General features: G+C 39.8%; 1 protein-coding gene across 2 annotated transcripts in view; it reads right to left on the reverse strand.

The window, feature by feature from the left end:
* Positions 1 to 18,956, reverse strand: part of adam19a (ADAM metallopeptidase domain 19a) — a 228,234-nt gene that overhangs the window by 153,049 nt on the left and 56,229 nt on the right. For both annotated transcript variants that reach the window (XM_062994232.1, XM_062994231.1), the window contains exon 3: positions 9,459 to 9,535. In XM_062994232.1, coding sequence (XP_062850302.1) covers positions 9,459 to 9,535 — 77 coding nt within the window. The remainder of the gene's footprint in view (positions 1 to 9,458; positions 9,536 to 18,956) is intronic.

Here is an 18,956-nt window from a genome sequence, read left to right on the forward strand (position 1 = left end):
AGGCCTTACAGAGCAGAAACGAGCTGTGCCTTTAAGTACCTGGCCAGCTCGTTAGGGCGAAGTGGCTACACCTGTGCCTTCCCTTATTTAAGGGATAGGTGCAGAGCTGTAGCCGTCGCACCTTCTGCTCATGTTGGCCGATTCTTTTTTCTTTCTTTGAGTTTGTTTGACACTGCGGTGTCCTTTTATGTTTATTGTTTTTTTTTTATCTTCAGGTTGTGCCGCCGCACTGTGCCGCCGCCGCCGTGCCGCTGCCGCCGGGCCACCGCTAGTGGGCGCCACCACGCCGCCGCCGCCGCCAAGCTGCCGCCATAGTGCCGCAGCTGTCGTGCCGCCGCCGCCGCCTGGTTGCCGCTCTCAGGTCGCCGTCGGGCCGCTGCCGCCGAGCCGTCGAGCCGCCGTGCCGCCGCCACCTAGAGACCCCATGACTGCGCCCAGAGGAACCTGACCCCCTCCCAGCTACCGCTGGTGACAGCGTCACGTTCCGCCCTCTGGAGCGCAGGAGCAAATGGCCACTTCCCAGCCACCCTGGCTGGTGACGGCGCCTTTGCTTTTAACTTTTGAAATCCGCAAGTAAATCACACCCGGTGGATGGCATGGCGCTGACCAGCATTAACTGCTGGTGAGCGCCGTGCCATTTATCTACCGGCGGTGTTATCCCCCCTTCTTCGGCCAACAGCGCGAGGTTTCCCACCTCGCGAACCCGGTCGCTTCGCCTCTTTAGTGCTGGGAGCGGTTTTGCTTTCAGCGTTGCTGTGGCAGCGTGCTTAAGCTCCCAGCCTGGAGGTGAGCGACCAGGGTTCGTGCCTCGCGCTTTCCCTTTTTCCCCTTTATGTTTTTTCCCTTGTTTCTTTCAGTCTGGCGTCACCGGCTGCCTTCGGGATTCCCCGAAGTGTTTTTTGTTACTGTTATTCCTTTTATTTTATGTATATTATGTTTATGATTTTGTAAATAAAACCTTTTTTAGTTAAACCTCCGCATCCTTGGGTCCTTCCTCCCACATCATAACACTTATTGCTTAATCAATATGGCTGTCAGGTGGACAGCTAATACAAATAACAGCCTGTACAAAGAGGAATCATATTACATAAACAGAAGCTGCTGGCTGAGAGAGGAACAGAATCTGCCTTTGGCTCCAAATGAGCCTTGAGCTGGATGTGCAGATGTTCTACGCATTCATAAACACTTACTCAATGGAACTTGACACTGCAAGAACGAAAACATTGTAATTTTCCAACTAGAGGTTTGGCACAGACAGACAGTGTCATTAAGTTTAACTTTTTAAGAATCAATAGCATTGAAAAACATTCAGAGAGCATTTACTGGTTAATTTATTTGCAGGAGCGCTGCTTTCTCTGCTGGACAATTAGCTAAAGAATGATGCTCTCATTAACAGAAATGAATGCACCTTTTGAAACCGCACTGCTGCTCTCGCTAATCTCGGCTGCTTGCAAAGCACAGCTTAAACACAAACTTCCCCGACTGCATGCATCGTAAAATGCCGCCCAGTGTCAATAGCGTAAAAAATTTATTTTCTAACTAAAATCAAGCTATTGATGAATTTCTTTCTATCCAAACAAACCCGTTCCAATTCCAATTTCTTCCTGCTTTAAATCAACAGTCAGATTCACCCCTTATGAACATTCCTGGAAAAGCCTATGGGACACAGCCTATTCTCTCTCATTAAATTAAAGGTCAGCAGAATCTGCAGAAAATGGGGGTATAAATCCCCACTAAAACAAAACTGATAAGCCCAATCCTGCCACCAAACCTCCCAATAATTTATAATCAGCACTGGTCCTGTCATATACGCTGATTTAATATCACATGTATAAAACCACATGTCAAATTATCCATTACATTAACACAATGGCAACGGGTTGGTTTCACATTGTTTCAGTGCCACAGGATCTATCATTGCCTCTGTACTGTGTGGAGTTTTGTATGTTTTTCTCATATCTTACAGAAAGTAAAAAAAAAACCCTGCTGTATTTAGTGTAGCTTTAAATGTAGATGTATTTCCTTTACTGGTAATTCCTAATGCACACTATGACTGGTACTGCACACTATGACTATGTAAAATTCTAATTTTATTTTGAGGATGTGGTTATGGCTTATGGTAAGTTGGTGAATTATTTTAAGTATCTGTGCCGTCCCATGACAACCGCTTATTTAGTGTACCCAAACAACCTGATTTTATCAGTCATCAATCAATGATTAGTTATGTAGTGTGAACTAAGCAACAATAAGAAACAGTCAGTAAGACAGTGCATGTCGTTTTGTATCAGGCTACAGTGCAAAGCTGCTGTGTGTTCAGGTACCACATAAATAATGTGCTGGAATATTTTCCAGTAAAGATGAAATTCATATTTTGAGAAAACTGTATAGTTAATAGATTGTGGTTTGAGACATATCCCTCCAGCTTGGCAGCCAAAGCTGTGTTCATTCCACTTATCCTGGAAACCCTCAGACTGAGTTTTTAATATTTTTACTGCATGGCTCCTGCAAAACAGTTCTCATACTTTCAATTCTTGGTTTTGGTTATTTTAAAAAGGGTTTAATCACTTAGCCATTTACAATAGAGCCTTAACCAGGCACTGTATTGAACAGCTGATGTATTCAGCTCCCAGCATCTCTCAAGCACTCATAAATTTTTGCAATAATACTGCAAAATACTATTAAGTTTTAAACTATTTTAGCAGTAATTTACTTATAATAACATCTTATGTTAGTCAGCTTAGTCAAATTCCATATATTGTTGATTTTCCAGGCAGGCTAACACATTCTCTGCAGGCAACAAATTTAAAAATAGTATTCTTTGGCGCCCAAGTGGTGCAGCAGGATATTCCTTTAGCACACCAGCACTGAGATTCTGAACACCCTGGGTCGAATCTCGGCTCTGCTACCGGCGGGCTGGGCGCCATATAGCGGGCACAATTGGCAGTGCCTACAGCAGACAAAATTGGCCACTGAGTCTGCTGGGTGGGAAAAGACCGGACTAAATGGGTGGGGTCTTCAAACGCTGTGCAAGGACCCTAGTTAGCAGACCGAGATGCCTGTGCAGAAGTGGATGGGCTTCATGTGCGAATCCACCGAGGCACGAGTGAAAAAGGGGTTGAAGGACTGTGCAAGGACGTGTCGAAGGAGGTGTGGAGCAGGAAAATATGCCCTCCTTAAATGCAACTGGGATCCCCAGCAGTGGAGGACTAATTGGCTATGCTAAATCGGGGGAGAAGGGGAGCAAATGCATAAATAAATAGAAAAAAAGGTATTCTTTGCAAACATTCGTGTTCACGTTCTGTTTATTTGCTAAATTTAATATGCACATTAACATGCTATATTTTAGGTTTTAATAATTACTGTACAATATAATTTATTAAAGAAATAGTAATCAGACAGTTCAGTCACTACTTGTGCAGTACACAATGAGTTCTTACAATGACATGAAGTGTGCACTACAGCCTTATTCTACTGAGGATGTGAAAGACTTACCACTCCTTGATTAGTGTAAGCACTCATGGGCTAAGAATCTAAGCAAATACAGTATTTTAGTTTATTTATTTGTTTATTTTATATATTTTTCCTACATTAGGTTAATTTGGTCATTTGTATTTTTAAAGGCTGCTGCTCATGCTAATCTATTGGGCATATTAACAGGTCTGAAGAGATGATCACTGCCTTTGTCCACACAAATAAGCTTACAAGCTTACACACCCTGGCTGGTGAGGCATGATTGATAGGAAGGACAGTAATACCATTCCTTTTACCAAGAAAGCAGGACTAACCAATGTAATCAGACAGTAAATGCTGCATGTGTAAATAATGTGTAAATAAAGTTGTGAGTGTAAACGAGGCTTTTTGTATGTTGTTGTGTGTAGATGCTTGATGTTTGATGTTGTGTATAGAAGTATTTTCCTTGGATAATAAAACACAGTCTAACCTTCCATATATGCTATAATTAAAGTGTACTGTACATTAGGGAACTACAGTATCTTATAGTATAACAGTTCAGCTAATAAACACTGATTACGGATTGGAGCTTGCTGGTTATTCAAATGTTCACTGGGGCAGTGGAAAAGAGACATCACAACTTTACTTTAGTTATAATATATATATATATATGAGTATGAGTGCATAAGACACAGCAGCGCAGATGGAGTTTTTAAACACCTCACTGTCACTGCTGACCTGAGAATAGTCCACCAACCGAAAACATTTAGCCAACAGCGCCCTGTGTGCAGCGTCCTGTGACCACTGATGAAGGTCTCGAAGATGACCAACTCAAACAGCAGCAATAGATGAGTGATCATCTCTGACTTTACATCTACAAGGTGGGCCAACTAAGTAGGAGTGTCTAATAGAGTGGACACGGTATTTTAAAAAACTCCAGCAGCGCTGCTGTGTCTGATCCACTCATACCAGCACAACACACTCTAACACACCACCACCATGTCATTGTCACTGCAGTGCTGAGAATGATCCACCACCTAAATAACACCTACTCTGTGGGGGTCCTGACCATTGAAGAACAGGGTGAAAGCAGGTTAAAAAGTATGTAGAGAAACAGATTAACTACAGTCAGTAAGTAGAACTACAAAGTGCTTCTATATGGTAAGTGGAGCTGATGAAATGAACAATGAGTGTAGAAACAAGGAGGTGGTTTTAATGTTATGGCTGATCAGTGTATATTTTATTTATGCATTTTCTCCCTTTTTCTCCCAATTTAGTATAACCAATTAGTCTTCTGCTGCTATTATATTTATAATTATATATATATATATATATATATATATATATATATATATATATATATATTATATTTTAAAAGTTATACAATATAATTTGGCCTTGAGGTAAAGACACTAGAGATTTAGGTCAGTGGTTTAAACCGCACTTTTAAGGTCAAATTTGGTTAGTTGCAATCAATTAACCACATGGCTTCCTCTTCTAATTCTCTCTCTACTGCTCTCGAGTTGTTTATCATTACACTTCATGATTCTAATTTGCTCTGCCTTGTTGCTCTTGGTGACTTTTCTCATTCTAGTAATCAGATATTTTCTTCCTTCCATTCTTTCCCTGCAGGTAGAGAAGTGCTTGTGCTTTGCTTGCACACATGAGCTGCTTTCTTAGAGCTTATCCTTCTGTGAAGCACAGCAGGTAGTTCTCCACACCCAAAGTCCTGCCATGTGAAAACACACCATGCAAACACTTCACTTTCACAGATTAGGTCAAAAGCTTGATCTACATCAAAATCACAATCATCTCTAAATGTCAACAGTGCAAAAATTTATTTAGTAGAGTCTGAGCTGCTAATTTAAAAAATAAATGATGAGCCCAAAAATTAACTGGAAAAATCTTACTAGCAGTAGATTAAAACTCATTACATGAGGCTAAAACTACTACCTAAAGCACATATGCCATTCGATTATACTGCATTAATTCACTTGCTTACTGCAGACTGTCTGCTAGCCAATTATTCATATAACCCCTACACACACACTCACAGTTAACACCACACCAGACTCATTTTAGAAGAGAATCCCATGAATTAAACCATTCAATCTAATCTAGAAAGCAAATTTCAATAAAATGTTTTAATTAAAATAGCCTTTCACATCCTACCACTGTAATAGGTACTGAATATGTGGCCTTTTCCTGTCTCTCTGTCTTTCTATGATTTGATTTTGAGACACAGGAAAGTCATATCAACTAAACCAATTAAGTAAGATGAGAAATTATCTTACAGTCCTTTTTATAACATAATGCATGCACAAGAATGATAATTCATATTATTAATTTTAAGGTAATACACTTTTAAGCTGCAATATGCTTTCTCAGAAGTGTGTATGAAAGCAGCCTTAAGGAATTTTGGACAGCACAAAGCTTTTAGGGTTTATCAAAACTAAAATATTCTTAGCTGCCCATCAATCAAGGGAAGTCATAAACACGCAGAGTTTTAAGGATGTAAATGCACCTTTTGTAAGACATTTTAAACACTACTTTATAACTGTCACTTGTAGATCATAACTACTGTGTAACTATAAATCATTTTAGTGTATTTACTCACATTTTACTTTACAATGGTTTTATCCTGGAGTAAAGCTTTAAGTCGCAGTTTTACCACATTAAGCCATGCTATCACAAGCTATTCCTTTTTCTTGTGACATGCTACTCTAAAACTACTCTTCAACCTGAAACAGGCTGAATCGTCACATTATGCCTAGTTCACACTACAAGATTTTTGCCCTGATTTTCGCTCACCGACTGGTCGGCACTAGATTGGCTGGCTCAGAAGGAACTCGACAATCGCTCAGCGAACAAAACTCGGCTCTCAATCGCTATGTGTGAAGTACTCAACAACTCGATCCGACCGAAGAGAGATTTCTAGCATGTGAAATATCTGGATCTGAGTCGTACAACTGGCAATGAGTGCTACGTCGAACAGCCAATGAGAACTCAAGATACAGTGTGAGGAGAAACGCAGGGGAGGAGTTGTAAAAAGGTGGGACGGGCATAATATAGTTTATATCAAAATACATCTGCACACACACAAGTTTTACAGTATTTCTGACCTTATCGCTCTCTACAAAACATAATACCAACGTTGCATTGCAAAAATATTTATTAACCTCCAACTCACTGCAGAACAATCCATGCTGTTCACGTAGCTAAATCCACTCATTCCTGGATTTTACGCTGCACATCAGTGCACAAACTTTGATCGCTCGCTACTTGCATTGCTCGTGCATTTTTAGAAGTGGTATTATTAAACCTTTCGTCACTTCTCGCATTAGTTTTTGTGACAAAACGTAGTTTGGTAGACCAGAGAAGCTCGCCTGCGATTCCAGTTGGTGATAGATCATGTAGTGTGAAACCCTCTATCGCCGATTAGTCGTGTAGTGTGAAAGCCACATCGACTTGAAAGACTCCCGATTACAAGAGATCCAGTTGTGTAGTGTGAACTGTACAACGACCTGATGACTTGGAAAGTTGTGTAGTGGGAACTTGGCATTAAATAAAGTAGTTGTATTATCTTTTTGAAGTAAATATTTAAATCAGCAAAATTGCATCATATGTATGAGGTACACAACATTAATTCTATTATTGTAGCTTGTCAAGATCTTTCTGGGCGAGGGTTGGTGTGTGTGTGCGGAGGGAGGTGCAAGTTTAAGATTGGGACCAAGGAAGGGGGTTCATGTTCATAACCCCTGCTCTAAAATGCATTTACATTTGCAGCATTTATCAGATGCTTTTATTGAAAGCGACTTACAATTGTGACATTATACAATTCAGGCAATTGATAGTTAAGGTCCTTGCTCAAGGGTCCAACAGTGTCAACCTTTCAATGGTGGGGCTTGAACCAGCAACCTTCTGATCTCTAGTAAGGTACCTTAACCATTGACCTATCAGTACCCTCTAAAATAAACTCTGAAATTGATTTTAAAAGGAATTGTTCAGCCAAACAAATACCAGAAAATTAAGTTAAACTTTACTTTAGATTAACACCTACTTTGTCTTACTGTTTTTTTATTAAACCAGCAGAGGTTCAGTCTGTGCACACTACTGTATTAAATAGTATTCCAACATTAAAATGTAGTTACATTACTAAATAAACACATATTGTGCTTACATTATTTAGTACAGTATGATACCACTGCATCTGCTTCCAACGCTCTCATGCATACACTGATCTCGTCAGCAGAGCAGTGACTGACAGGCATTCAGACGTCTTTACTAACCAATTATTACAGAGGTGGATGGAGATTTTGGGCACTTCTAGTTTGGAGAGTGCTTTGCCTTAGTTGCCATGTGAAGTGAACCCCTCATGTCAAGTGTTTTTCCAATTATCCAGAGGCATTATACACTTTGTCTGTGGCTTTTGGAGATGTCTGCTTATCTGCTTATCTTATTGCAAGCATTCAGTCTCATCAGTCTGGTCTGTTTCTCAGTGTTTGGCTGTTTAATCTGGTGTAATGGGGTACTGGTCTGTTTTAACTTTCCCAAATGAACCATAGCTGTAGTCATTTTACACCTTGTCTTATTTCTCTTTACCTCACTGCCTGGGTCTCTTAAACACTTTGGAAAGCCATTATGGAAAAAAGAATTGCTAAATGAAGTCATATATATTTTAACAGTTCTCTCCAATAATTGGCTAGCATAGAAAATAAGTTATATTAATGGTATAGCTTTATTTCAAATGATCAGTTTTCATTATAAAATAAACATTTTTTTTATTTAGTATTAAGTAAGTTTCTATCATGACTTTTTTAACCTTAACTTTTAGCTACAGGGTGGTATGGTGGTGCAATGGGTGCACAACACCAGGGTCCTGGGGACCTGGGTTCAAATGTTGCGTTGTTCCCTGACTAGAATTGAATTATTGAAAGGCTCTACGTTATCAACACTCTTCACAAACAGACAAATCTGATGGTTTCCTTAAGCAACACAGCACAGATGTGAAGTTCCAAGTTCCACAATCATCCATTACTGATCTCACCATTTGTCAGAATGGATGGAATTTCTGTCACTGACTTGTTTCAGTCCACATATTTGATTCCATTCCATTGCCATTGCAAAACCAGTTTTTAATGTATGTTTTGAATTATTGGCCTCTCCTTCTTTTCCACAACAATCACAGATGTTCTAGCTGCTAATTTATGGCATTTATGAACCTGTTGTTTGATGGTTATAGTTTACACTTGACTAACCAAAAATGTTCTTTTGGCATAAGGGACCAAGATTTCGACTTTCTCATTGTAATTGATCTTCTGATTACTAGTTCAATACCCTAACTGCTGAGCTACCACTGCACTTTACATTGTTACATTACATTAACATTAACATTATCCTTGGATAAAACATCTTTAAGGCAAAAGCTTTATGACGATAAATAAAGTACTACATCTGGCTGAATATGAAACAGTAATACAGTGATTCACATCATCTAATATCCAACTTACATCTAAACACATCATTTTCCTTCCCATACAAATCACCTTGGACAGTGGACGGAAGATTGTCGGTTCAAATTTAGGCTCTGCTGTGGAGCCACTGTTGGGCCCCTAAGCAAGGCCCTTAACCCTGTCTGCTCCAGGGGCGCTGTACAATCTCTGACCTCAGCTTCCAAACATGCTGGGATATGCGAAGAAAGAATTTCATTGTCCTGTACATGTGTATATGTATATATGACAAATAAAGACATTTTTATTCACCTCTAGCTGGAGTTTTTAATTGTATTAAATACAATAATGTAGTAATGTAGTATTTAAGTGTTTTTTTTGTTAAGTCAGTGTATTGATCGGTGCACCTGCTAAGAATTTAAAGCAGCCACACTAATCTACAAATCTCTTTATTGTTAATACATTTGTACTATATTATAAGGTAGTGACATAGTCCTTTGTATTATTTCACTCTGTGGTATTTTGTCAGTGGGGGTCAAAGCTGAGTAAAAAACTTACTGATTACGCTCTACTTGCAGCACCAGCTCCAGGTCCGGCGCTGAGACCAGAATCTCTCCCCTCTCTGGAAACTGGTCCTGCACAAGCAGACAAGCATTAGTTTCATGCCAACATTCATAACACTTATTATGTAAAAGAGAGAGAGCACCAATGGCTAGGCTGTTCGGCAACCTCCCACTGACACAGACAATAAAATCACCCAGCAATTAAATAGGTACATCAATCTGACACTTAAGAAATTCGTTGCAATACAATTACTGCCAGTACCCCAGCCATTGCTCTGCTCCCCTTCCCCCATACCATGTGTATTAATCAGAAATGACCCCTCACTGCCCAGATAATGTTTGGATCATAGACTATTCTCAGCACTGCAATTGCACATATAAAAACGATATGGTAGTGTGTGATCTAGTATAGGTGTATCAGGTGCAGCAGTGTTGTTGGGATTTTTTAATACTGTATAAACTTACTGGCCTCTTTATTAGGAACACATGCCCTGTGAGCTCTCTTAGTTGTACTGTTAAATGCTAGTTAGCTATTTTATTTTATTTTTCTCATTTAATGTGTGGTAATCTTCCTTTATTCTTATATTAGTGGACGCGTTCTGATCACAGGATGCTGTTGGATTAATGTTTTTGTGTGAGCATCCTTTTCATGCCAGATGTCAAGGTGCAGAATTGCCGCTCAGGCGGCGCAGCGGTAAAAACACACACTGGAACCAGAGCTGGGATCTCGAATACATCGTATCGTACCTAAGGCTGAGCGGCCACATGAACAACGATTGGCCTGTTGTTCAGATATGGGCGGGACTAAGCCGGATGGGGTCTCTCTCCCATGACTCCCTCTGCTGGCTGATTGATGGCGCCTACACAGAGATGAGAAAAGAGTGCTCTCAGGGTGTGTCTCTCCGTACACAACGCTGAGCTGCACTGCACTCGTTAAAGTGTAGGTGATAAGATGCATACGGCACGCTGCCCACGTGTCGGAGGGGGCGTGGGTTAGCTTCATTCTCCTCAATCAGAGCAGGGATCGGCATTGGTGGAGAGAAAACATGACGCAACCGGGCAATAGGACGCGCTAAAAGGGAGAAAAAGGGGAGAAAATGCATAAACAAAAATATAAAACAAAAAAAGGTGCAGAATTGATTTGTAAAAATCCCAACAGCACTGCTGCACCTGCTATACTTAATATGAGCAGAACTCAGTACCATGTTGGTTCCACAATTGTGTCATTTTAGTACCAAGAATGGTTCAAAACAACAGCATCTGGTCAGTTGAGGTTCTATGGGGGTCCCTTTTGTTTGATAAATGGGGTACAGGAACCCACAGTAACAACAAAGACTGCAGAGCAACAGATAAACATTTTTCTTTTAGCACTAAAGCAGTAAAACATGTTCTTTTTCCTCACAACTGCTTTTAATCACAAAAATAAATACAATCTACAGGGAGCATGACAAAATTAACCCAAACGCAAGATTTATATGCAAAGATCTGTGCCAGCAACAGATTTATAGTCAGTCATTATGAGAAGGAGGACACAGTCCTGCAGCCAACGCGTGAGCACTACCTGCTAGCTGTTTTGTTGCTGTTTGCTCTATATGCACTGCATGTGGTTAGCTGTGCTAGCTGATAAAAAGAGTGCCTTTGAGTAGGAGGTTGAGGTTTTTTTTTATTCAACATGTATTCCTTTTCCAAGAAGCCTCCATCAATAGACAAGCTCTTCCCATCCCTTCTGGCCTTCCAGCTTAAAAAAATGCAATGAGACTAGAAGAGAAAAGCACCAGCAGCAGCAACCAAAATACCAAAACATTTTATAAACAGCCTCACTTTGTGCAAAGAAAACACTACTGGGCTGCAGGTAAACATTACAGAGCCCAAACATCTGATTTGTCCCCTGTGCAGGGTCCTCAACCTGTGATTTCTTGCAGCATATATGCGCACAACTGTAAGTCACTGTGGATAAAAGCATCTGCTAAATGGTGTAAATGTAAATAATTGCTACTGGAACATCTGACACGTCCGAGTCTCTGTATGCTGGATCCTTTTTGTTTAATGTAGCTCACTTAATTGTACTTGATTGCACTGGCTTAATTTATTTGACTAAACCCATCAAATTAAGCCATGTGTAGAAATCATATTATACATTTTAAAGTGTGAATTGTCACCATTTTTATTCTCTGTAAAATGTATAATAGATATATTGCTTAACTACAGTGCAGTTATTAATGATGAGGAAGAAATGAGAATGGAATGAAAATTGAATGAAAAGTGCAGGGAGGTGCAGTTCCAAGTATACAGTGTATGGTACAAATTAAATATAGATTAAATATTACATGGTAAAGTGATGGGCCGCTCAGGTGGCACAGCGGTAAAAACACATGCTAGAACACCAGAGCTTGGATCTCGAATACATCGTATCGAATATCAGCTCTGCCTGCCCGCTGGGCTGAGCAACCACATGAACAATGATTGTCCTGTTGTTCATATAGGGGTGGGATATTAAGCCGCATAAGGACTCTCTCATGACTGATGCAACTATGACCTCTGCTGGCTGATTGATGGCGCCTTTACAGAGACGAGGAAAGAGTGCACTGATCAGGGTGTGTCTCTCCGTACACAGTGCTGATCTGCATTGCACTCTTCATCAAGTGTAGGTGACAAGATGCATACGGCTGCTGCCCACGTGTCGTGTGGCAATTAGGCAATTGGACGCGCTAAAGTCAGGAGAAAAAAAGGGAGAAAATGCATAAACAAAATACAAAAAAAGTAAAGTGATATTAAACAGTAAAGTAAAATAGTAAAATAAGAAATATTTTAGCTTGAACCAAAAGTAAAAGCATTTTCGTGTTTACTTTCTGTACCTCTCTCTCTCTCTGTGAGTGTTAGTTTGCGTGTGTGTGTGTGTTTGTGTGTGTGTGTGTGTGTGTGTGTGTGTGTGTCCCACTAGTCCACCATAGACGAGACCAGGGTTTAAGTCTCAGCAATGCACCAGCCTGGTCGATTGTGAAACAGACACAATTGAGAATGTTTAAGAGAAGATAGGTGCGATCACTGCCTGTGTGTTGTGGGACCTCTTAGGGACCTCAAGGACATGAAAATGGGCTCCTCAACCACCCACTTTGCCCAACCTTATTTCCACCTGTCCTAACTTTGTCTTGCTGCTGTAATCAAATGACGAAGAAAACAATAAGGTAGACGCCAACTCCCTCCTCTCTCACTATATTCCACTACACACGCAAGTCAGCTTCATCTACAACCTAGATAATCATGATCATTGTCAGAAACGTCTGATGAATTGCTGTTTGAGTGTGTGTGTGTGTGTGTGTGTGTGTTATTGACTGAAACAGTTAAATTTTGGTGAAGAAAAATCGCTGCTGTTTTTTGCCACTTAACACACTAACCAAATGACTAAAATACGACTAAATCGTTATACAGTTATAGACACTCAAACTACATCATAATTCACAGTCAAAATTACCATTCAGCACTTTATTCATATTAAATTCTGCTCATGAGAGTCATTTGGAATGACATTTATTAAAAATTTAATAGGGAAGTATTTGATCTGGAGATACATCGACATGATAGATGAAATGTGCAGGAATGGATGATCTGTATATGTACTGTAGATCTAAGTAACAATATTACAAATCGAAGACGGTGGCTCTGTGGCATAACAGAAGCAGTGATGAGTTTATGAATAGCAATTTGTGACTCTCAGGCTGAAGGTTGAGATGAAAAAGGAGATTGTTCTCAAGCATGCAAACACAAGAGGCTCACACTGGAGGGGGAAAGAAGAAATAAAAGATAGCATAGAGGTGGTGGAGGCTGATAAGCAAGATGGAAATTAGAAGAGGATTGGAGGGAACTGGATAGAAAATGTGTGAGGGGGAGGAGAGGATGATGCGGCGCGCTTCATCTCCACTTAAACTTCAAGTCACAGATTTAGGAACTCAACTGAGACTCATGGTCACATTTCGTAGTGTATTTTATTTTACGATCAGCAAGCAGAACTGAAGGGGATAGTAATTTTACCATTTAAGGCTGGGTGATATAAAGATATATATCTATCTAAATATGTGTACTGCTAGAGATTTGGTTCTACCATTATATCATAATATAAAGCTGTATACTGATATATACTGGCAGAAACCAGGGCTGCTTATTACAAACCTTAATATTCTGTACAATGTTAAACAGCTCGAGGCAAAATTTTAGACACTGTGATTTCAAGGTTTCCTGCAACTGGTCTGCAGTATATATAGCCATAATATTAAAACCACCTCCTTGTTTCTACACTCACTGTCCATTTCATCAGCTTCATTTACCATATAAAAGCACTCTGTAGTTCTACAATTACTGACTGTAGTCCATCTGTTTCTCTACATGCTTTGTTAGCCCCCTTTCATGCTGTTCTTCAATGTTTAGGACTCTTTCAGGACCACTACAGAGTAGGTATTATTTGGGTGGTGGATCATTCTCAGCACTGCAGTAACACTGACATGGTGGTGGTGTATTACTGTGTGTTGTGCTGATATCAGTTTTTAAACACCTCACCATCACTGAATAGTCCACCAACCAAAAATACCAGCCAACAGTGCCCGCAGGCAGTGTCCTGTGACCACTGATGAAGGTCTAGAAGATGACCAACTTAAACAGCAGCAATAGATGAGTGATCGTCTCTGACTTTACATCTACAAGGTGGACCAACTAGGTAAAAATGTGTAATAGAGTGGAAAGTGAGTGAACACGGTATTTAAAAACTCCAGCAGTGCTGCAGTGTCTGATCCACTCATACCAGCTCAACACACACTAACACACCACCACCATGTCATTGTCACTGCAGTGCTGAGAATGATCCACCACCTAAATAATACCTGCTCTGTGGTGGTCCTGTGGAGTCCTGACCAGTGAAGAACAGAGTAAAAGCAGGTTAAAAAGTATGCAGAGAAACAGATGGACTACAGTCAGTAATTGTACAGTCAGTAACTACAAAGTGCTTCTATATGGTAAGTGGAGCTGATAAAATGGACAGTGAGTGTAGAAACAAGGAGGTGGTTTTAATGTTATGGCTGATCAGTGTATATATACACATAACATTTTAAGAATTTAGGCGATGCTAACAGTTGTGATGTTATACAATGCGAGCACTTCTCTGATCACTAGTCCAGTACCTTAATCGCTGAGCTACCTAAATATTGTCCCTTAAACATTTTTCTTTCTTAAATGAAATGAAATATGCTATGATGATGAATCCCAGCCAAAAAGAAACAATATATGCTATCAAAATCAGCCATTTAAAAGAAACTAAGCATTTATATGTGATCTTTTTTAACTTCAGGGACACTGTGAGCTAAGCAATATCACAGCTGATCCTTTATAATTACCCGAGGACGCTCCTCATGATCTATTAATATACAGTGATTGTGTGGCAGTGACATAGCACAACAGACAAAGGCTTATATAAAATCCCATTTTGATTTGTCCCCAGCAATCAAGACCTAGAGATGGAGAAAACTCATTTTCTCAGGCCATCACAACAAATACAGAAAAGTGCAAAGTCTCTTATGGCCAGATATAGTGTACTGCCCCGAGATAAATATTTATGTGAGTGGACTCAGTCAGTCCTCTCCTGACATGATTGTGTCTGAATGACAAATGAACGAACAGCTTGGACGCTGGGAGCCTGGCATTCAGCATAAGATGCCCACTGCTTAAGAGCTCCCACTGGGCTGCAGAACTGTGCCGGCCTACAAAAAAATGCACCCTGCTGACTGCCTGTGCCGGTGATATGCCACCCCAACACCCAGGTGGAACTTCCACAGTATGATACAGCTAGAGGAAAAATACTGCATAGCTAAGGTGGGTGTCTCGTATAGTAGAACGTGTGGGAAAGCTCATCAATAAACCCTAATGTACACTAGTGGGGAAAAAATCCAATTAAAGCGCAGTTCTTGGGAAAGCCAAGCCTAAGCCTTGCATTAAGTTAGTCCAGTTAAAATGGATTCTTTTTTTAATAAATTTAACTTTACAATTGCAGCACAAACTATTCAGATATTAAGAATATTATGCAAGGGTGTCATTTCAAATTCATTCATTCATTTGAGCCCATAGCCTTTGATACCTTACTATAATAAAGTTCTAAGTTAATCATTCATTTTTTTCTTCATGATTTTATTAAACTTTTACATAAGAATCACATACATGTGAAAGATCAGTTAAACTCAGTGTGTATAAACATGTGTCACTTAGACTAAAAACACTAAATAATAATGAAAACAATTATATGACAGGGTGGTACAGTGGCATAGAAAGTAATGTGGGTGCTGTATGGTGCTAAGGCCTTTAGAATCTAGGTTTGAACAAAGCCTCTAACCATTGTCAGTAAGGATTTTGTGCTGTACTGTCCTTGTTTGCTTATTTACCTCAACTTCTCATTTCTATTTCATATTCTATTTGTGAGTGAGTGAGTGAGTGAGTGATTGGGTCAATGGGTAAGTGTGTGACGCCTTGGACTGGCGTCCTGTTAATTGTATATTACTTCATTGCGCCCAGCGTTTGTCTGCATAATGACAGAACCCCCACTGTTCAGGATAGTACAGTGGCATAGAAAGTAATGTGGGTGCTGTATGGTGCTCGGGCTCTGGGGACCTAGGTTTGAACAATGCCTCTAGCCATTGTCCTTGTTTGCTCATTTACCCCCACTTCTAATTTCTAGTTGAGAGTGAGTGAGTGAGTGAGTAAGTGAGTGAGTGAGTGAGTGTGTGATTGGGTCAATGGGTACGTGTGTGATGCCTTGGACTGGCGTCCTGTTAATTGTATATTACTCCATTGTGCCCAGCGTTTTTCTGCATAATGACAGAACCCCCACTGTGAGCCTAGTAAGATCTTTATGTGTATATTTATCAAAAGGTCCTGGGTTCGATCCCCTGGTGGGGAGGTCCGGGTCCTTTCTGTGTGGAGTTTGCATGTTCTCCCCGTGTCTTCGTGGGTTTACTCTGGGTTGTGGGTTTGTGCTCCGGTTTCGTCCCACAGTCCAAAGACATGCAAGTAAAGTAAATTGGAAATACAAAATTGTCCATGACTGGGTTTGATATAACCTTGTGAACTGATGAATCCTGTGTAACGAGTAACTACCGTTTCTGTCATGGATGTAACCGAAGGGTGTAAATATATGTAAATATTAGGGCTGTCGAAGTTAACGCGATAATAACGCATTAACGCGATCTTAATTTAACGCGATTAAAGAAATTAGTGCCGTTAACGCAAATTCTAGTTCATGTTGACACTTGACTGGTAGAACAAACGTTTTAATGTCAGACTTGCCACCGTTTTTCATTTGCGGTTTGTTAACATAATGTAACCGAGCGTTGTAGTGATGCAATTGCTTAATAAAGAAATAAATACACGGTATATTCACAAGTTGTCGGGAGCAGAACACTTTATTACACTTAATTAACTTCTTCTTCTGTACCGAATACCGGAAAGCTGAGTCAAGCACGTTAGTTCATGAACTATGGAAGCCCCAAAGGGTCAAAACACACTCACTTCGTGTAGAAACGTCCATCAAACCATTGTCACAATACTGATGGAGAAATTCTAACCTACAATCTGACATTTACTGCTTAGTATGTGAGTGAATAAAACTCCCTTACAGTTTTCTCTTGTCCCAGCAGTTTTTTAACATTAGTACATTTAGCATAAAATGTGTTCACCATTTTAATTGTAACATTTAACTTAAAAATCCTTGTTTTCTATAACATTTACACAGATTTTTTTAAATGCGATTAATCGCGATTAACTATATGAAATTCTGAGATTAATCGCGATTAACATTTTTAATCGTTTGACAGCCCTAGTAAATATATATATAATGATTCATGTACAAATTATGTACAAATGGTGAGAAAGTACATGAAGAAACTGCATAGAAGCAGATGGAACATAGACCTTTATGTTAAACAGTCTTGCTGGCTTGCCCGAACAAGCTGTGATGAGATGTATAAACATCTACTTTTAGAACCATTAAAAAGAAAAACATCAGTAAAGTTTGAAATGTATTAATGTAAATTTTAAATGAATTAAAACACCAGTCATCCCTGCAGTTAGATGTAGGAGGATTTTTGCAGAGCTAGGAAAGGAAAAGATTAATGTGCAACTCTAGATGATGCTCATAGGTCACCTAAGTGGTTCCGTTTTTAAATGATTAGAGGCAATTAAAGACAAGAGATATCATTACAGAACACTCAACTAATTACATTAAAACTGAACACTTAGCCATGTATTTCTTTTCCTCACAAATATATCTCTAATTTACATTATAGCTGTCAGGTAGGTGCTTGTGTGTGCAGCCTCAAGGTTAAGAAATCCTGATTTATGTCATAAACAAGAAAACTATTACACAATTCAGCAGTAAAATCTGTTCATCATTTACATTTTAGGCATTTAGCAGACACGTTTATTCAAAGTGACCTAAAACTGTGACTGAGTACAATCCAAGCACTTTAAGGTTAAGGGCTTTAAGAAATGACCCAACAGCGACCTTCTGGTTTCTAGTCCGGCAACTTTACTGCTAAGCTACCACTACAAGTTTATTCAAACCAGAAAAAAGAGTCTGTATTAATTTTAAATGTTTACACTGATCAGGCATAACATTATGACCACCTCCTTGTTTATACACTCACTGTTCAATGTATCAGCTACTCTTACTATATAAAAGCACTTCGTAGTTCTACAATAACTGACTGTAGTCCATCTACATACTTTTTTAGCCTGCTTTCACCTTGTTCTTCAATGGTCAGGACCCCCACAGGACCACTACAGAGTAGGTATTATTTAGGTGGTGGATCATTCTCAGCACTGCAGTGACAATGACATGGTGGTGGTGTCTCACTGTCACTGCTGGACTGAGAATAGTCACCTATTAAAAATATTCAGCCAACAGCGCCCCATAGGCAGCGTCCTGTGACCACTGATAAAGGTCTAGAAGATGACCAACTCAAACAGCAGCAATAGATGAGTGATCGTCTCTGACTTTACATCTACAAGGTGAACCAACTAAGTAGGAGTGTCTAATAGAGTGGACAGTGAGTGGACATGGTATTTAAAAAACTCCAGCAGCGCTGCTGTGTCTGATCCACTCATACCAGCACAACACACACTAACACAACACCACCATGTCATTGTCACTGCAGTGCTGAGAATGACCCACCACCAATACCTACTCTGTGGTGGTTCTGTGGGGGTCCTGACCATTGAAGAACAGCATGAAAGGGGGATAACAAAGCATGCAGAGAAATAGATGGACTACAGTCAGTAATTGTAGAACTACAAAGTGCTTCTATATGGTAAGTGAAGCCGATAAAATGGACAGTGAGTGTAAAAACAAGAAGGTGGTTTTAATGTTATGGCTGATCGGTGTATGTGTGTGTGATTTATTTTATCTTCACGCTATGGATAACTGCAAACACAGAGCACATCCCAAGTGTATGAGGAAAAT

The sequence above is a fragment of the Trichomycterus rosablanca genome, chromosome 4 (assembly GCF_030014385.1).
Source record: "Trichomycterus rosablanca isolate fTriRos1 chromosome 4, fTriRos1.hap1, whole genome shotgun sequence".
Taxonomy (NCBI): domain Eukaryota; kingdom Metazoa; phylum Chordata; class Actinopteri; order Siluriformes; family Trichomycteridae; genus Trichomycterus; species Trichomycterus rosablanca.